Genomic DNA, 20,220 nt, shown 5'->3' on the forward strand with positions numbered 1-20,220 from the left:
GCCATTGCTCCCCTTCCAGGCAGAAAGGAGAAGAAGGGCATGGGGCAGGTGGAGAGGCCCGGCCTCCCCTGCTTAGGCTACCTGGGACGGGAGTGCTGGCACTGAGCAAGCATCTGGGCCCACGGGGGAAGGAGGTGTCAAAGAGGCCATAGCTGCGCTAATTGGGCTCCCCACCCACTCCCGAATTACCCAGTTAAAATAATAATAATAATAAAAGAGTTACAGCCTGGACTGTTCAAACAGCTCTGCTACGCTCGCCTTTTGGTGCTCTGAAGCTCCTGAACCACTTCGTGGTGTGGCTCTTAAGCTCCGGCCTCCTTCCTGCTGTCACTCCTTCCAGTCTCCAGCTATTGCTGCATCCAAATGTTTGGAAAAAAAAAAAGGATAGTTATTGTTGCTATGCTTTATTTATTTATTTATTTATTTATTTATTTATTTATTTATTTTCTACCAGGAGACCAGCTTGCTGGTCCAGTTCACCACATGAAGTGCAGAGGGCTGACAGCAGAAAATGAGAAGCTGCAGTGGGTTAATCAGACCAGTTTAAAGAGTGCTGTTGCTGCACGAAAAGCTATGGCCAACTTCCATCCTCAGAACTCTGCAGTTGTCTTCTGTGGTCTGTAGGTATCTCGGCTCATGGGTAACAGCAGGGGTGGTTGAAATTGCAGCTACTTGCCTGAGAGCACGGAAAAAAGACTAGAAATCATCACTAGACCGTTTTTCAGTCATCCTAATAGTTGAGCTTCCACTCCACTGCTTCTTTACATGCTCATCCTCACAAACCCTACCCTGCCCTTGGGCCTCTTCATTTACTCCTAGTATCCTCCCTAGGCATGTACCTCCATTTCTACTCCCGTGGTGCTGCTTCTAGACATTAATGCCTGGAAACGCATAGCTAGGGTTCCCAAACAACCTTAACTCTGCCCTAGAGGCAAAGATTTATGAAAAAATTCTCTCTGTTTAATATAAGCTGGGACCACAAACAATGAAATGCCTCAATCATAGTAGTGCAACTGCAGAAATTCCAGCCTACTGTTAGCCAAAGATAACCCACTGAGTGCTGTGTTCTTTTATTTTCACATTTCTGATTAGGCAAACAACATAATGAAAGCCTCGCTCCCTATTCTTTCGTAAGACTGTGTGACTCACCACTTATGTAAGCCTTATAGAGGAGTTGGTCATAGCTCCACTGATGATACTACATACTAGTTTGCAATTAGTGCAAAGCTTCAACCTCCCTATACTGTATCATAAAAATAGTACGTTCTCTCAGCTTACATGTTGTGAGCAGTGTGGCTCTGGGAGCCTGGGAAAAGTGGGGAATCTGTAGGGAACTATGATAGATAGTTGATGACAAAATTATAGGTGGATTCTCTAAAGATTTCAGCATTGGCATTGTTTTGCCTTCTCCCTCTCTCAAGTGACTGGATAAACAGCTTGGAGGGTCTGCAGAGTTCAAAATTGTCTGACTTTCAGGCACAGTTTATGGGTAAGAGCAGTGGGATTTATTATGTGGCCTGTTGTTTCATCTTTGATGACATTACAATTAATATGGGACGTCAGTACTGAAACAGCATGGTTATCCTGTGTATTGTTAGTGGGCAGAGCAAAGTTTTCTCAGAAGTCTTCATTGCATATTTCAGAGCCTTAGCAAGTTTGGATTTAAATGCAAGTCCAACCCTGCCATCCAGAAATGAAGAACTCAGCTCTGAATATACTCCCTCCTCCCACTCAAGCTACCAGTATTTAATTTTCATAACTAGTGGATAGAACAGCTTGAAAGTTGTATTTTTCTCCGCACAGCTGCCTGACACTTCTCTGTCCAGGTTCTTTAGTTCCTGGTTTAGTGACTCACAATAATCTCTTCTTTCTGGATAAAAAGGGTAATTTTCCATTCCCTGAGCATAGCGTAATGCACTGCAGTCCTCCTTGTGGCTTTTGCAGGCAGGGAGCAGGAACGCCAAGGTGTTTTACTTGCTTCATAGCAGCTGCTTTAGACCCATTTTGAAAAGAAAAGGGGAATGACCTTTGTGTGAATGGGTTTAGACTCCCCTTTACTTCTGATCTTAGCGGAGGAGCAAAACCAGGGCCACCAACCAAAGTTTAGGATTACTAAGGAAAACTTCATCTTCTCAGTGTCAGCTAAGGAACGGAACTGTACCACATCAGCGATACCGTGTGAAGTAGGAGCGCTGACGTCATCTCAGAGCCTAGAATAGCAGTCCCTTGAGGAATGGATAGATGGAGAGAGCCACTGAGTCAGTAAGTGTGCATTCAGCATTTAGCTTGAATGTTGGAACGGGGAAATTATAAATGGACCTAAGTAGCAGAGAGGTTTTGCCATGTATCTAATATATAAATACCTCTCCCAAGGGGGAGAAAAGCTCCCAAGTGCAGACTTGCCAGCACATCCTGACTCCAAGGCATGTGTCCTACTCAAGCCCTCCAAAAACTGTACTGTCAGCATTTTGTATGATAGTTTTGTGTAAACTGCAGTTGCTGAATTCATGATCCAGACAATAAGATGCCATATTACCTTTGTTATTCCAGCTAGGACTTCTTTGTACTCTGTGACCATTTCCTGAAGCATTTCCAAAGCACGTGAAAAATGTCTTGCCTTCCCCTAAAGACTGCATCAATCAGATGAAGCCAATGCAGCAGGCAGTAAAATATCTCATCCAAAGTCACTTGGCAGTTTATAGCGGTAGAATCCAGATCTCCTGCTCCTACAAAACCAGATTACGCCACATTTTAAACCATCTTAGTGACTATGCTACCAAACTTTATTCCTTCCTAGATTTTCCTGATGGTTGAAGTAATTTCTTGGCGGGAGTAAGCCAAGTTTGGATAAAGTTTCTACAGGGTCTCTTAACACCTCATCTTTTCACCATCATTACGTATCATCTGAGAAAGCACAGCTTCAATCAGCATGAGAAACTGCATCATGCTAGATAGTTGTTGGAGCAAAGTGTTACCATTTTGAAAAAATGTAAGTTGCTGTTTTCTGAAAGACTTGTGAAATTAATTGCACAAATGCTGTTTCCTGTGACAGCTTTCCCTGAAGGACACAACGTGTAACAATAACTTTCACACTGCTTTTTCTACTTGTATGATGCCTGCCTGGACATTTTTTTTTCTCCACTGAGAAAGTGTGATTTATTTTTTTTAAAGATACCAATAAAAAGATCTCATATAAAAGGATCTCAGTGTGTAGTATTTTAAAATACATTGGAAAATTCCCTACCTCTCCACCAATGCTGTTACTAGGATTCCTTTCTTGTTTTCAGTTTTACAACAGTATAATGGTTTACTGAACAGATCTTATGTCTGCGCAATCTTAGCAAATGCCAAACATTCTCCCTCCTAAAGTTTTATTTTTTTACCTTACATACTAATAATGGGGAATTATTGATCCTGGCAGTATTCATTCACCATCAGAGTTAACAGGTAAATAACACACACACACACACACCCTGCTTCAACTGCAGACTAACATCAGTATGACCAAGAGTACTTCCTACTTAGCTTTAACTATGCTGCAATTACCAAGAATAGGAAACCAAGACATGAAAGTGCCTTCAAATGGCTACCAAAATCAATGCCATCACCTATCTTTTTTTTTTTTTTTTTTTTTTTTTTTGAAAAACATCAAACACTGCAAACTGTATCTGGAGTTCAGCCAAAAATGGAGTCTCTGTGATTATTCTTCCTGAAAACAAACAAACAAAAAAACTTGTGCAACAGGCTCTCTTTCCAGGAACACAACTCACCTATAATTGTCCTTTCCATGCAGCAGTATCCATGAGCACACAGAAATTAGAGAAAAATTAACAATGATCATTTCAATCATGTAACCACTTTACTTGCGAGGATAACATCTATTAGCTGTAGTAGACTCAGTCCTCTACATGGTGTAGCCTTCCAAGAAGAGGCTGAGAGAGCACTAAGTTAAGTATTTAAAAATACTCTCCTTCATTTTTAATTACCATTTTTATCCTCCTATGCATTTGGCATCTCGCTAACATTTCTGTTGGCAATTTTGCTAACTAATTTCTGTTGGCAAAAATTGCTAACATTTCTGTGGGGCATTTTTGTACATAAGTCAACCACCTATAATCTTCAGTAGAATCACCAGGTCAGAATTTAATTCTTACACCAAGAATTCTTACACCAAGAAAGAACGGTCAACCCACTCAACTGTTCAGCAAAAGGATGAAAAAATGAGAATAAATGCTTGAAAGAAAGGTAAGCAAAACATCATAAAAAAACACTAGAGCTCACCTACCTTACAAATACTTTTGGCTTAAAATACGAAGGAGAATAATTAAAGGTTTAACTTTTGTTGTTGAGATACCGATGTGGAATATTTTATCCAGGAAATTGTGTACACAGTCCCCACAACTGCTTATGGAACAATCCAAGTTTTTGCTATTTAGCTTTCTAGCTTTTTATTTATTTTTCCCCTGCTGAGCTGTGTGGGTAGTAAGTCACATTATCTACATTGGCATGACATGTCATGCATGCAAATGCATGACAATTTTGGAGTACCATGGTGCATAGTGGCTTTTAGTGTCTTAACAGGAAATAAATTTTCAGTAGTTCCTCGTAGTGTAGCTTTTTTTGTTCGTTTGTTTCTGAAGATTATGCTGTTGCATGCTGAAATGGCTTTCCTTAAAAAGATTTAATGATTTCAACTTCATTCGTAAATTAATGTCTGTATTTTGATCTTTGTCTCGTTTTTGTTGAGGTAAGAAAAATTGTAACACAAATAAAGTAAAAACTACTGAGTGCAGCATTGAATAAGTGGAAACTGAAAAGGTTGAAATACAAGCTTTTGAAAATATTCCATATTTATAAACTATTTGATGGTAAATGCATTGACTACATCATCATTAGTCAGGACCTGCTTCAGATCTTCTTTAAAGGTATGAAGGGAATTCATGTTACGCAGGTAAATTAAAGAAATAACAAAAGAGATAAAACATCTATTCTGGAATAAAAGGAGGATTATTCAAAATAACTCTTCTACTGTAAATGTGTCTCAGCTATTGCAGAACAACTTTCACCTAAAAATCAGTCTGTAGACCTTTAATCTTACACTTTTTTTTTTTTTTAATGAATAACTTAAAAATACACATATTGAGTATTATACCAATATTAATTCAGTCTTTTAAATATCCACTAGTACTGGAAAAATCTAGTTGCTAGGATGCATAATTTGAAGTTGTATGAAAAATGGAATTGTACTTAAAGATAATTAGAATCATTTAGTCACAGAGCCACACTGCAGGAAAAGATGTCTCCCCCACTCCATCCTCCCCACAACACACGAAGACTTCTGGAACAGATTTTTGCTTTTGCTTTTTTTTAATAAGTCCATAAAAGCCAAAGGATTTATAAAAGCACATGCAAGTCCATTTACATCAACAGATCATCAGTAACAAGTTCCAAACTCTCCTTAGTACAGAAACTGTCTTTAAGACTGAAAGTAGTAAATAAAACAGGACACCAGAACTGACAACTAAGGTGACAACAGCAGCTTTGTCAGCAGAATTCCTGGATTGTTCCTGGGACATGGATAAGGATGCGTGTGTGTGTGGAGGAATGTTACACAAATCCAACTGGAATCCCCCAACTGTAGCTTTGGAGAGAACAGCAAGAATGGGTTGGTTTTACTCTTTTACTAATCCATTTTAAGTCATGGATCTCAAAGATACACAATTTTCTAAGCATTTTCTGTTTTGTGATTGCAACCTAGATTCTTGGTTTCATCTTTCCCTGAAAGAAATAATATAAATAAATATAAATGGAAACAGAAAAAGATGTCAGGAAAAGGTGCAAGTCCTACTTTCAAATACCATGAGGAAAAAAAGCAGACTCTTCTACCATCTGTCCTCTCCAATCCCAATCTATGAAAAGATAACCAACAGTGAAACAGTGAGGGGCCACTTTTTTTTTTTTTTTTTTTTTTTTTTTTACAAATATTCACAGAACCTTTAACACAGAGTAAAAAGAAGAAAAGCCATTGAAGTATCTTAAAGACCGCCTTTCTTTAGTACAAAAGAACCCAATTTGTACTCCTGCTTCACCGTTCACTTTTCAATATTTGTACTTGAAATAAACAAGATAATTTCATACTGCACAAAATAAAATAAAGGTTACTCAGGTTTGCCTTTTCTCAATAGTTTAGGGACAGGAAGGACATTAGGCACATTTAACTGTTGCTAGTTTAAATCATACAGTAGTTTAATGTTGCTGCAAAAATAAGACCATTTTGCTCTCATAATTTTTTTTTTCCCCTCAAGATTTTTTCACCTAGCACACCAGCACTCTGAAGACAGACCCAGCATAGTACTTGGGTTTGCCACAAGTAATCCACTTTTTTCTTCCTTGGAAAAAAACAGGCACTGACTTAGAGCTTGTCTGACTGGCAGGAAGACCAAGATTTTTCCCTATCTACAGAAAGGTATGACCTGTGACTTCTGTGTACACTACTATTATGACTCTGTCTAACCACAAGTGATTATGTGCAGCAAAATATAGTGAAATCATTCCCTCTCTGACCAAATAACATTTCACAATCTTGTACTTTGATAAAGACTAAGTGCTAACAGAGAATTTGAAAATTTTCAATGTCAATTACAATGAGACCTGCAAACATTTCATGGCATCTCAATTATTAGTCCACAACCCCTGACAAACACAATAGTTACTGTTACCCCACTGGTAAGAATTATTGTACTGAGCAACTGCTAACTGTGTACAGGACTGTGACCAAATCAATGACTATGGGATAAATGAGTTTTCCATAATCTAATCAGTTTTCCATAATTAGCAACTTTCAGTGATCTCAATATCTTTCTAGACTTTCCATTTTTGTGATTAAACCTCTGTGGCAAAAAAAAAAATATTTTCCAAGTTAATTAGTGATATAAGTTACACACATTAGTTAGATGCTGGCAACAATGAAAGCAGCAACATTAAAAGCAAATTTTCACTAGGAATGAAAGCTTCTTAGTGATTTAGATAACTTTGTCAGTACAAGTGAATCTCTCATGCTGACCACTATTTATTTATTTAATTTGGATGGTACAGTATGTGCCCAATGACTACTCAAGTAATATATAGAAAATTGAGAAAGTAGTTCTTGGAATTTCACAGAAATCAAATAAAAGTCTTATAGCCCATGGCAACATCCATGGTTTTTATTGCAGTAAAATATCAGTAGGTGTTCTTCATCCTATTTATATTAAGATTTCTTTTAAAGAAAAGGTGCTGATATTTTGTATCATTTCACCTATGAGGTAGGTGGCACTTTCATATAAACAGCTTAAATCAGAAATGAAGCCAGCTTTAAGCCTGCAACGAATGCTGGTTTGCTGTCTGTTCAAGTCAACTATTAAATCACAAACATGAAAGAATTCCTCATCTCAAGAGACAAACACCAAGTCTCTGAAAGCAGAGTGTTGGCCAAGCGCAGACAGGTGCCTTTCTCTTGACAGAGGTCAGCGGAATTCTGGCTTCAGTCTCCAGACACCCTCACCGTTAGGGCTTCTATGGAAGGTGCAGAGATTGCGAAGAAGTTCTCTAAAGACGCAAGACTGTGCTGCAGGCAGTTTGGAGTCAAATTCCTGCAGTATTTCCTGAGTACTAGCCTCACCGTCCACACGGGCCTGGAATGCTATGAAGTTCCGCACATCCACCAGCAATTCATCGTATTCTGTTGAAACTGCAGCTGGAGTGGGTGCTTGATGAAGATTCTCATCTCCCTCACTCTCTGTCCTCTGCGGTAAAATAAGGTGGTTTCTTGCCCTCATCTTAGCTAATAAGGATGAAGACTCTAATGCACTGGATGATGATTCTCCTGTTTCTGATTTGCCATCGAAGTGTGCACTGGAACTACTACTCTTTACATTTTCTTTCTTTATTGTATCCGCATCCTGCAAATAAAAATACAGACTATGGATTTTGAGATACACTGAATCTGTTGAGCAAAAATCTGCCTGCAATTTAGACTTAAACAACACATGAGCACGCAGAAGCTACACATCCAAAATACACAACAAAGAGTATGTTCTCATCTCAGAGCATGCTGCAGTTTGCTGTACTTGATTAGACTTTATCAAGATGCTATATTAAAAAATGAAAAATCACATTCTTGAGAGACTAAAAATTCTAGAACTACATAATCATGTGACAAATAGGTATGTGGCACACACCTACATTATGAATCAGATTTGTTTCATGAATCAGAACTTCACATATATCAGCTATCAGAAGAGGAATACTAGCTTGAGTCTCTTACCTTATTCTTTCTCCCAGGTGATACACAAGTAGAACGCGAAGAAAGCAGCATAAGGTTTCTTTTTTGACCAAACCGACTCCTAAACATGCAAAAGAATTAACTCCATAAACATCTCTCTAAAAATGATTCAGATTCTTTTGCCAAAGACACCGATTGGGTTTGCATTATAGGGTTCTTAAGAGTGTTATGCCAACCTCTCTCCCCTCTTACCATGCAAGAGGAATGTTTTCTTTGTACTTTAGAATGGACATCCTAGCTTTGTAATATGTCATTCTGTTTTTATTAAACATAAAAATGAAACTCCACGTTGATGCATGTTACTACAAATACAAGGTGCAAAAAAAAATATATTTTTTTAAATCTACAGCATTCTAAGGAACTCTTCTATTTTTGGATAAGCAGCATAAGAAGTGAACTTACTTTGTTCCTGCTGGTGCACCTGAAAGACCACTTGTGCCTGTCCAGGTTGGCACACCAGAAGCAGCTCCTAAACATCGCTGTCGAGAGACTTTTAAAGCTCTCAGGGCATCCTGGGCCACTCTGTTTGCTTCTGCTTCTACCAGCACATAATCTGCACTGGAAGCTTCTATAATGGCATCATGCTTCATAACACTGTGCACTCCTAGCAAACAGAGCACACAAAAAAAGGTGAAGGAGGACACCTGTTAATTTACACATTAATTTGTAAAATTAAATATTTACCATTTAAGTGAAAGCCACAATCACTTTTTTTTTTTTTTTCATTTTCAGATCGATTATATTCAGCACTTCAGTATAGTCATTTCTAGTAAGAGATCCCCCCTTCTATCAGTTGAGCAATCAATTTGACAGCAAACCACTTCTGGTGTGCTGATGAGGTCATTATTCACAAAAGACTTAGCAATTATGTGGGTAAATTGATCATTTCTATTGTTATGGACAGTACAGACAAAAGTGAAACTCTTGTCTAAATGAAGGTTGGTTATACGCTTATTTCCAGAAGAACCACTGTATTACTTTCACATCCAAAAGTTTATGGAAGGCTGGCTGTTTGTGCCAAGGTAATTAGTACATTTATAACCTAAGCATTTCAACAATGAACATTTTAACATGTCACTACAGTAACAGAACAGATACAGTACATTTTGTATTGTAACTCTAACAATCACAGTAACAGAATGACTCCCTTCCTCACTTGTATAAGCTTTGTATACCTCTGTTTAAATAGTCTGGCACTGTTGAACAGTTACCTGATTTTTTGAAGAGTTTCTCTAAGACATAATCATCATTTTTCTTTGGATCTTCTTCCTTCTCTTCACTGTCCTCCTTTCTGTAGCGCTTTTGTTTCACTAGATGAGGAATACGCTCCCCTTCAAACTTGGCATCTTTGTGATGTTTCTTCTTAGACTTATCTTTGTGGCTCTCATGTGACAGCACATCCACCTTATGCTTGGTTTTTGAGGTACATTTATAATGATTATTGTCCAATTGCCCATCTTCAGTTTTAGCAACCTGCTTTTCCCAAGAGCCAGCTGCACTACATGCAAGGGTAAGATCTCCCTCGACATTTACATTAGCTGCTCCATGTATTTCATCAGTAACCACAATGTTTAGAGAGTTGGCATTCTCTGAAGACCCTGTATCACCTGGCAATGACTGGGACATACATTTGTCATCTGTTTCCAAGCTTTCCTCCTTGTTTTTATTCAATGAATTTATATTAGTAGCAGCCTGTGCATTATCTTTTGCATAGCTATTTTGGTTAAAGGTTTCCAAATTTCCTTTGGTTTCCTCACTTGTTTCTATTGCTTTAGAAGAATTTGTCATGTGGCTGGTTGAGTAGGAATTGGATGACTTGCTGTACTTTGGTGAGCTGCTTCTTCCAAGATGGAGACCACCTTTCGAAGTGTCACCATCAGATGGCTTTTCATGTTTCCGTTTCAGTTGGTGTTTTGGGACTTGAACATCTGAACCAGTACCTGAGGGATGAATAAAATAGATATTAATTTATCAAATACTTCAAACTTTTTTTTTCCTATTTAAGAGATTAGAAAAGAGTGTACCTGCAAAAATTGCACTTGTTTCTGTCCCCTGAGACACATCTGGGCTGCTCAGAGTAAAAAGCTCATAAAGATCATTGGATTTGAAAAAGCGCCTCTGCTTAGGGTCTTTCAGCACTCTGTTTGTTAAAAACTGTTTGAAGATTTGTCTAAAAAAAGAAAAAAAGTACTCTGTACATGAAACAATGTCTAGCTATGTTTAAGTACTGAATATAGTACTTAAAAAGAAAACTGTATAAGCACTAATGTTACCCTGCAGAATGATTAAGCAGTGGGAAGATGATGTTAGTTTCCAAAAGACAATCTTGAGTTAGTAACTTTCAAACAACCAACTAAATTGTTAAACACGGGGATTTACTGTTTCACAACAATCCCATAACACAACAGGTAACCACCATCTTGAAATGTCCTGTGAGGCATCCATTAACTAAGCAATAAATAACTTCACAGCTAGAATTTTTTTTTGTCCATTAAAATTGAAAAGCTTGCATATATCACAATAAAACTATCCAAAAGCTCTTTCAGTGAAAAACAATTTCTTGTTAAAATGACATTTTCATAGTTCAGTTGGTTGAAGGGATCAAGAGCAGCAGTGTAGTTCACAGTCTGATGGTGAGGACTGGATGACAACCAGTGAAAAGAGAAAGCAGAATTGGGGTTGCGAGGAAGAGAAAATACAGCCCATTTATAGAGGACTGAACAAAACAAATTCTGAGGGGAATTAAGCTGCAAAAAGTCTGCTAGTATTGGTAGATCTACTTTTATGCCATGTTTATACCATGTAACTTTTGATTACAATGAGCATTGTTTTCCTCTAAAAACAAACAAACAAACAAACAAAAACAAAACAAAAACAAAAAAAAATGCATCCCCAAGAAGGGATGGGAATCACTTCTCAGAAAACGTTTGTTTTAGCTCTACTGGTCTTAAACAGGGAAGCTATTTTAAAATCCAACTGGCAAAAACTATGTTCAAACATAGGTACCAGGTACTGTAGTGCACCCATCTTTTTAGTTTTCCAGAATTAATAGAGCTTCATAGGTTCCTGCAAGGGAGATCACATATTTGCGAGCAGGGAAACAAGGCAAGGGGAAAAGACAACTTGCTTAAAGCACGAAGTCCACTGACTGGTCTGGAAATTAATTTTATTTTTGACGGCTGTCCTGACCCTTAGAACCCACTTCCTAGATGTGGTCAGTGTTGCTCAAACACATGTATGCCAGAGGGATGCAAGCCAACCAACAGCGGATGCTTTGTGTCAATGTGGTAAAGCAGAGAAAAAAAATGAACTCAATAAGTGCTGGTACTTCATTATTTAGAGCTTTCCATTCATCTGCATTTTCAAAGAGGATACTCCTGTTCTAGTCAGAGGACTCCCATGTATGTTGTTCATTTGGAATTCATATGAGTGAAGCTAACTACCGAGAAAGCTGAACGGGAGAGCAAACAAAAAGATTTAATTGATTCAGAAATGCAAGCACTTTAAGGCTTTAGCTATATTTTGGAATAAATAACAAACACGATTGGCAGTTCTGGGGGTTTAATTCTTGCATTTTGGAACAATTTGGGAATAAAATCAAATTGGCTTGAAGAACAGCAAACACACATACATACTGCACACATTCTTACGTATCGTATGGATAACAAAAAACTTGTTGATTTCAAATTACACCTCAGACTCATCAATTCTCATGTTCTGAATAAGCAGCTCATTTTTCTAGTCTATGCCTCATACTCTAATTTACAGTGAATTCTAAATGGGTGGGACACACCTGCTAGAACAGGGGGTCTCGGAGCCAGAGAGGCAGTATCAGTGTGTGTGTAATATTTAAAGCCTATTTATCAGATGAAATTTTAAAGTTTTCCATGATTATCATGACCAAAGTTGGGGGTTACATTCCATGTGAGCACATACACAGGTGTTTAACTGTTACACAACATCAGATTAGCTGCAAACATTTTCTTGAGCACAGGGCTGTATTCAAGGAATCATTTTGACTGACCTGTGGTATATCTTCTCTTCAATAGTACCTGCAGTGAGAAGCCTGTACACGGTCACTTGTTTCTTTTGACCTATTCTCCAAGCACGTTCCCGAGCCTGAAACCCAAAAGGTTTGGTTACCAGACATTAGCCTCCTAGACAAGTATTTGACACCCGGGATACCACTGTTTCAAACCTAGATTGGACATTTAACAAATAGTTCAAAAAGTTAATAGTTATGGTATTTCTACAGCATTAAAACAACTAATTCAGAAGGAGAGGAAAACAATTTAGAAAGCTTATCTATGTAGAAAGACAAGAATACGATTGTACCAAGAGTTCTATTTTGGAATCTCAAAGAATAAATTAGTATCTTAAAATTAGAACTCATGTCTGAGTTCTAAGTATATATCCCAGATAGATACGTTATACAGGCTTGTTCCAAAAGAGATCTACTTATATATATTTCCTTTGAATTTTGCTCCTTTTTCTCAACTGAAAGCTTTTATTGAACAAACATCTTGAACCAACCACTAAAACAGACCGCTCCAGGTCAGACTGCACACTTGCAGATCTCAGAGTTATGCAGGATTTCTACCAGAAATCTTTTTTTAACTCTCAAACATGTAAGCTCTGCATACTGTTAAGGGATCTGATAATGCAGAGTCTCATAGCATCATCAAATAAATAACAATTCCGTTAAGGTGTTGGCTTAAAAGCAGCTTCTCCTAAGGACACAGCTACATATCATTATTTATTGACAAACCCAATTTAAGCAATATTATTTGTTCTCCTTTTCTTACCCTACATCGCCACCAGAAACAGTCATGCCTGTTCAACAGCAGTTATACTCTTCCTTGAGAAACATCTAGTCTGTTTATTTATTTGGAAAAAAAAATACAAAAACCTCCAGTCCATTTCAACTGTTTGTTTTGCTAAATTCTGATTATATGAATCGACAGTACTGAAGAGTGGTAAGATCTAGCAGCACAAAGGGGATGTGGTGGGAACTGCTTAAATTGGCTTTGCCACAAGAGCAATCATAAGGTAGAGCTGTCCCCTAATTGACCATTGCTGGCAGCAGCAACTTAGGGAGCAGCAACATACTGCTTTAACACTATAGATGTCATATCATCTTCACTTTTATTTCAACTCAGCTGGTAAATGGAATGCAATGGACCAAACTCACCTGTGTGTCTGTACTGGGATTCCAGTCAGGATCATAAATAATAACCCGGTCAGCACCAGTTAGGTTGACTCCAATACCACCAACACGGGTTGTCAGAAGAAAAATAAATATGGATTTGTCCTATAATGCAAGATAGAAATTACTAAAAGAATTACCAAAGCACAAGATCATTTTCATTATTTCCTGGATTCTTTTATTATTATTATTTGCAAAAATCCAAAGGGAGACAAGAAGAAGAGTAAGTTTCCTCATTTATTTAATATCTCTTTTGACAAGTAAAAGTAGTTTGATCTAGATTTAATTTACTGTTGCCCAACAAAAATTCTTTTTCCTTCCTTCAACCCTTTTTCTTCCTCCTTTTTTCTTAGCAGAAAACACAACTTGTATGAAAAAAAAGATGATGCTTTTCCCCTTACACTAAGAAAGTGGTTTAATTTGACTGAACTCCCCAGTTTTGTGTCTCAAACTTGAAGCAGTAATGTTTTTTGATCCTAGTGGGTCCCTTGCAACTCAAAATATTATGAGTCTAAAAACAGACCAAAAAGGAGTGCCAAGAATTCAAGGTAAGCCTAGATATTATGCACACTAATTAGCGTATAGGATGCAACATCTCACCTCATTATATCTTGTTATAAGGGGCTGTCTGGAAGCTATTGTTGTGGTGCCATCCATCCTGAGGTAGGAATAGCTTCTGTCTCTCACAAAAGCTTCAAGGATCTGCAACATCTGTTGTGATAGGAAAAAAAAAAAGTTAATGAAATCCAGGTGTGAAGACTGCAACTCTGATTAAGTCATGAGAATTTCCGGTACTGATCACAGTGCCAATCAAATAAACAAGAAAAATAACCAACAACTTGTGAATATAAAGTGAGCAGAAAATTCATCAACATATGCAATTGGGGTAAACAAAAGAATAGTTATTTCATTGCTGAATACAAGACTGGAATGTTTGTATTTGGTGTGGGAAACCATGAGCTGTGGTCTCAAGATAATTTAACCAGGTAAGTGGTGCAGCATTCCAGGGAATCCACAGAACCAAGACAAAATCATGAAAATACAGGGAAAATGAATGAAGGTTATGCTGGCCCAAAACATGCAATTCCCAGGATTAGATGTAACAGACTACCAGTTCTATCCTGAAATTGTGCAGAAGGGACAATAAATACATCACCGCTGCTTCAGTCTGGTATTCTACATGTATGGGTACAACTGACTGAAGCTTTGGCCCAATATATTCAATTTGGGCAACACTTGCCACAACATTGTCATTCCAGTAAAGCTTATGAGCTTTGGAACTGGTCTCCAGTTATTCCAAAGACATTACATTTTTTTTTCCCCAATAACATAATATTAATTTTATTAGAAGGACACCATAAAAGAACAAGTCTGTTTTTAATTACAAGCCGTATTGGAAGAAACACACACTTTTTCAGTTTTACTAACAACTAAAGTAAAAACAATTAGGTCCTCTTACTTGTCTTGACTGAGTGAAAAACAACACTCTATGACCTTGCTTGTGCCATATTTTCAGCAAAGACTCTACCACTATCATTTTTCCAGAGCGTTTCCAAAATCCAAACTGATCTGCTTCCTCCACTTCAGCATCTGGTACGCCCTTCAAAATCCTGGGACCACCAGAGAAGAGGTCAGGGTGGTTGCAAATCTTCCTCAAAGCTACTAGTCCTGGGAAAACCTAAAGAATACAGGAAAAAAAAATCCTTGACAAATACTTGTCGCTATGTGAGTTGTGGCTAAGAACAAGAAAAAAAATAATGTATTCATCTAATCATCATCAAGAAGAGTGTTTTTAATAGTGGTTTGCTCTTTAGAGAGACCAATGGATGCCAACACTTGTATCACAGAACTTCTTGGGAAAAAGCAGTACAAGAGAAGGTCAATGAAAATACATAACAGCGAACCTATTCTGATGACAAGGTTAAGTGTATTCTGCAACAATTTCCACATTAGCAGAAGCAGTCCCTAGCTATAGCTCATGGTCAGACTACTCCTATTCAAAAAAAAAAAAAAAAAAAAAAAATCTATCAAGTTTGTTCTATTAAAGTAACGTATTAAAGTTCTTACTAGGAAGCATGCCCACCAGAATGCATGGTAACAAAGAACAGATATGTGAACACATTTAAACAAACACATGATGCTGGAAACCATCACTTTTGATGCCATATTAGAAGAGTTCTATTCAGTTATTTATTCAAAAATATTACAAATGTTATTAACTCATCTGATATAATGGGCATTCATAAAAAAAAAAGGTTTGAAAGAATCAATCTTCCATCACTAAAAATTGGATACGCCAGCACACAATCTACGGTCTATCTGGACAACAATGGGGTTTTGTTTTTTCAGCTGGGATTCACAGGTGTCATCACAAAACATCCAACAATAACACTGACATTCACTGTAAAAAATTTTCAAATCTCTAGCAAATATGAGAGCCTATTTTGTAACACCTTAGCAAATTTCTGCAGATAGTCTTGTACAAGCTGCCTCTTAAAGGCATTATTATATATAAGGAGCTCAAGCTCCTTAAAATAATTTTCATTGTGATAACTAAAATTGCTATCCACTCAACGAAACTTGTCCCCTGTACCATTGCAAGATCTGGAAAAAAAGTCAAAACAAGGGTCAGGTCAATATCTGCTTTGTTTAGCACTGCAATATACATGGCTGTAATGACCATGCAACTAGCAAAAGTCACTGAGGGTGAGGGGAGAAAAGACTTCACAGTTCACAAGATAAGGAAATGTAGTAAATAATGCATTATAACAACAACAACAACAAAAATAATATCCTTATTACAAAAAAATAAATCTGTGCCCTACAGCTAAAATGGGAGTGAAAAGCGTCCACTGCACGTGTACAAATGTCAAATGGGCCAAATGTATGAAATGTAAGAATAACAAGGAATAGCAGACCTTTTACACAGGCAACAGCAGGCATTTGAAACTATATTTCTATTACTGCTGTCATCCTTGCCACGGCAATTTCAACACCTACGTTGTGAGGATTGAGTCAAACAATGTTGAAGTGACTACAAAGACAATAACAAGGATGCTTGTTATTTGCTCTAGTATATACTAAGACTGAAATCATCAACTGTTGCATCAAGAAGTTCCCATACCTGATGTGTACTTTCAGGGCAAATTACTCTTCCTTTGCTTTGCATTTGCAATTGGATGAAAGCATGCATACAGTTATCTACTGCAGGTCATCTAATAAGCCATTAATTTGTTCCCAGGACCACAAACATATCCTGAAGCCCATTCCATTCCTACTTTTATCTGGTCACGTCATTGCATAGGAACCACTTACTCTATGTATTCCATGAAACAGTTCTAGGAAAAAAAGCAAATATCCACAAAAGCAGAACTGAGATGAATATGTTTTCCTTTCTGTTCAGAATCCAGCTAAAAGAATGTGGAGGTCAATCCATGACTTAATCCATCAACCTCTACCTGTCATCAACCTTAATTAATACCAACCTGCATGTCTCCACTGAGAATCTGGTAGACTTCTTTAGAGTCAATGAAATTTTGATAGACTTGACGCTGCTCATCTGTCAAACGACAAAAGAGGACCTACCAAAAACAAACAAACAAACAGCTCAAGCCCAACTTGTAAACTTCAGACTGAACAAATTTTAAAGTTTTACAACGTGGAACATGCTACAAATAAACCTTACAGACACATCTAACACACTGAAATACTGAATTAAAAGATATTGTAGAGACCACTAGAAATAAACATTTGTTAGAATTTTTAGAGAATGAACATAAACACTGAGATGGGTTTCATCATATTTTCTGTGCCATTTCCCAGTTGTTTTTTCCTCTCAAATTTTAGTTTTGGAGGAGCTGCCATTTTTCAGTTTTAATGAGGTAACTGTGCAGTGTTGACATTCCCTCAAAGCTACTTTTATAGGAAACACTTCTCACGGTGCCTTACAAATTTGTCCCTTACAAATTGCAAATTCTCAGAACCTCCTGTGAAAACAACAGGTTACTAAACATAACCTGTACTATCATTAGCATTTGAGTGTGAGCATATAATGATTTTTCAGGTGGTTTGATGAATTAAAATGGAAAAAAAATTATGTATTTACATCCTGAAAGGCACCCAATATTATGCTTTACGTCAAACTTACATAATGCCCTGTGACTGACAAGAACAAAAATATAATTTGTTTGATCTGCTTATGATTGCATTCTTAACAGTAGCCCAGATTTAAAAAGTACACGGAAATTCAAAATTTGATTATCTACAGTTAAAATAGCATTTCAACTGTTATTAGGACAAATTATTGACAAATGTTCGTGAGAGACTGGATTTGGGGGAGGAAGAGGGCTCAGATCTAGTAGTAATGATAAGCAAACCTGTTCATTTTTATCTGGAAGCGAAAGGCTCATTTTAACATCAGCCTTCATTCTTCTCAGCAAGTAGGGGTTTATGGTGTCCCGTAACACACATGCACATTTGTATGCAGTTTTTACCTGAAAAAGGAAGAAAAAACAAAAACTGTACTTTGATTCTTGATATCAATTTTAGCAAAAAGCAAAATTCAATAATTAGTAATAGGAAAGTCCTCATAAAATGAGATGCTTTATGATTTATGTGGACCTACAGTTATTTACTCAATACAACATGAATTACAATAAATTCATGATAGCAACAATAACACAGAATAACTCTTCCTCAGATACCACTCATTTATCTTTAGTGAGTTAGTGGAATTTGAGACCAGAAATAAGATTTCTTTTAAAAACCAATCTGAGTATAAATTTGCACAGAACCAAAAACCCACATGAATAACCTCTAATACAAATCAAAGATCAAAAAAAGGCCTGAAGCAATGGTGGTTACTAGACAATAAGTGAAGATTAGTGTCCGCTTGAGACTATTAAAAAAAAAAAATCGGTAAAAGAAAATCCCCATGATCACAGAAACTAAAGGTCACTCTGGTCTCAAATGGAGCATATGGTTCTATAATGGGTAATGGATGTGTGAGATGGGTATTAACTGTACGTAATGGCTAAAAATACCTTCATTTCTCTTAAAGCAAAACAAAGAATACAATAAATTATTGATATGTAAAAAAACCAAATTAGCTGTCCAATTTTAAATTACAAAGCTTCGGACAAGGGAGGCATTTAAGCTCCAAGAAAAAACTTTAGAAACGTTTACATGCAAAACATTAAAAATAATATTTAATAGAAAGCAAATTTGTTAGCATTTATATGCAACTTTAGTCTACAGATTACTATATCATTTATCTGTTAGGCAGCTTGAAATGTGTTTACAAAGTTGTAGAGAACTGTAAATGCAAATATTAATAGGCATATTTATTCAGAAGATATTGCAAATAAATTTAGTTTTCAAATTAGTCTATATACTTTCAGACTTCTGATACCTATTTTTGTCTTAAAAAGTGAAAATAGCTTTCTGTTTTAAGCATTCCTCAATAGCATCTGAAACAATTTGCTGAAGCTTGAAATCAAAGAGGAAAGTTCTATTTAAATGTATCAAAATATGAGATTACTCCTCCAACTTGCATAACTTTACTTTTTATCAGAGAATACTTATGTCTTTTCAACTTTCTTGACAAGAAACAATTGTGTATATGCTACGCCTCTCTATAGAAGAAATTGTCTCATTTAGTTGAATATTTTTTTCACTTACACATAAGTAAAACATATACATGTGACTACTGAAAAAGCGTCTAGAATGTAAATCATGAGGTACATTTAAAAGTCAGTTTCTTAACAAAATAACATTTTTTCTACTGAACTGATATATTTGATGCACTTACCTGCACAGGAGAGGCATTGGAGTATCCTCCCATGGTTATTGGAACAGAAAATTGCTCCATGAACACAGGTAGTGTTCCCAGTTTCCCTGGGAATATAAAGTCAAAGAGGGACCACAGCTCCTTTAGGTTATTTTGCATAGGAGAGCCAGACAAGATGATGCGATGGGGTGTGCGGAACTAGTAATTAAAACAAAGCAAAATTAAAACAAAAACAGAAGTAAGTCATTTTCATGGCTTATGGTATAACGTGATTCCTGCTTCTGAGGATTTTCAATTCTACCACCAATGAATTATCATTTTATAATATATGGCCCCATGCTACTAAAATAAACAACTTTATGTAATATATTGCCCAAAAACTGTTAGTAGAAAATAAAGATTAGCATTAATTCAACATTTGTTCCTAATGGTAAATTCCTACTCCACTTAACATTTCTGATGCTTTTCTTTATAAATCTACTGATGTAAACTCATTTAAAATATTAAGTAAATTAAATAGTCAAATATAGAACATTGTGATTTATGCTTTATTCCTTCTTAATGGTCAAATGTGTGCTTTTATGATAACTTAATAAGGCTATTAGATCTGGGTCCTCCTCCCCGCCACACTGAAAATCTTTCACCTGTTTTTGATAAAGTACCTGCTTGCACGCAAGTGTTACTGCAGCATTTGGATTTCGGATTTTGTGACCCTCATCCAAAATCACATAATGCCAGTCATAGCTGTGGATGTTATCCTGCATCAGTCGAATGTATGAATAAGAGGTAATTAAAATTCCATGGCATGAAGCAATTTCGCGAATTAGTTTCACCTAAAAGCAAAAAGTGCATGCTGTCAGTAACAGAGCAAGACTGAAAATTCAGACTTGCAGAAGTACAGGT

General features: G+C 36.8%; 1 protein-coding gene and 1 long non-coding RNA gene across 5 annotated transcripts in view; one reads left to right on the forward strand and one right to left on the reverse strand.

The window, feature by feature from the left end:
* Positions 1 to 17: 17 nt before the first annotated feature.
* Positions 18 to 3,161, forward strand: LOC311439797. Of its 2 annotated transcripts, none has more exons than XR_014695001.1 (3): positions 18 to 134; positions 455 to 620; positions 2,137 to 3,161. It is a non-coding gene; the product is annotated as an uncharacterized lncRNA (long non-coding RNA). The 2 variants fall into 2 exon arrangements; XR_014695002.1 differs by having other exon boundaries at positions 2,143 to 3,161.
* Positions 3,162 to 5,348: 2,187 nt separating this feature from the next.
* Positions 5,349 to 20,220, reverse strand: part of ERCC6 (ERCC excision repair 6, chromatin remodeling factor) — a 48,717-nt gene continuing 33,845 nt past the window's right edge. For all 3 annotated transcript variants that reach the window (XM_084525795.1, XM_084525796.1, XM_084525797.1), the window contains exons 9-21: positions 19,980 to 20,150; positions 19,339 to 19,515; positions 17,906 to 18,022; positions 17,015 to 17,110; positions 14,989 to 15,207; positions 14,130 to 14,240; positions 13,515 to 13,634; positions 12,348 to 12,442; positions 10,348 to 10,493; positions 9,535 to 10,263; positions 8,726 to 8,927; positions 8,306 to 8,384; positions 5,349 to 7,940 (exon numbers count right to left, since the gene is read on the reverse strand). In XM_084525795.1, the coding sequence (XP_084381921.1) occupies positions 7,506 to 7,940; positions 8,306 to 8,384; positions 8,726 to 8,927; positions 9,535 to 10,263; positions 10,348 to 10,493; positions 12,348 to 12,442; positions 13,515 to 13,634; positions 14,130 to 14,240; positions 14,989 to 15,207; positions 17,015 to 17,110; positions 17,906 to 18,022; positions 19,339 to 19,515; positions 19,980 to 20,150 (2,697 nt within the window). In that variant the 3' untranslated portion in view covers positions 5,349 to 7,505. The remainder of the gene's footprint in view (positions 7,941 to 8,305; positions 8,385 to 8,725; positions 8,928 to 9,534; positions 10,264 to 10,347; positions 10,494 to 12,347; positions 12,443 to 13,514; positions 13,635 to 14,129; positions 14,241 to 14,988; positions 15,208 to 17,014; positions 17,111 to 17,905; positions 18,023 to 19,338; positions 19,516 to 19,979; positions 20,151 to 20,220) is intronic.

The sequence above is a fragment of the Aythya ferina genome (genome assembly GCF_964211825.1).
Source record: "Aythya ferina genome assembly, chromosome: 7".
In the NCBI taxonomy this organism is placed as follows: Eukaryota; Metazoa; Chordata; class Aves; order Anseriformes; family Anatidae; genus Aythya; species Aythya ferina.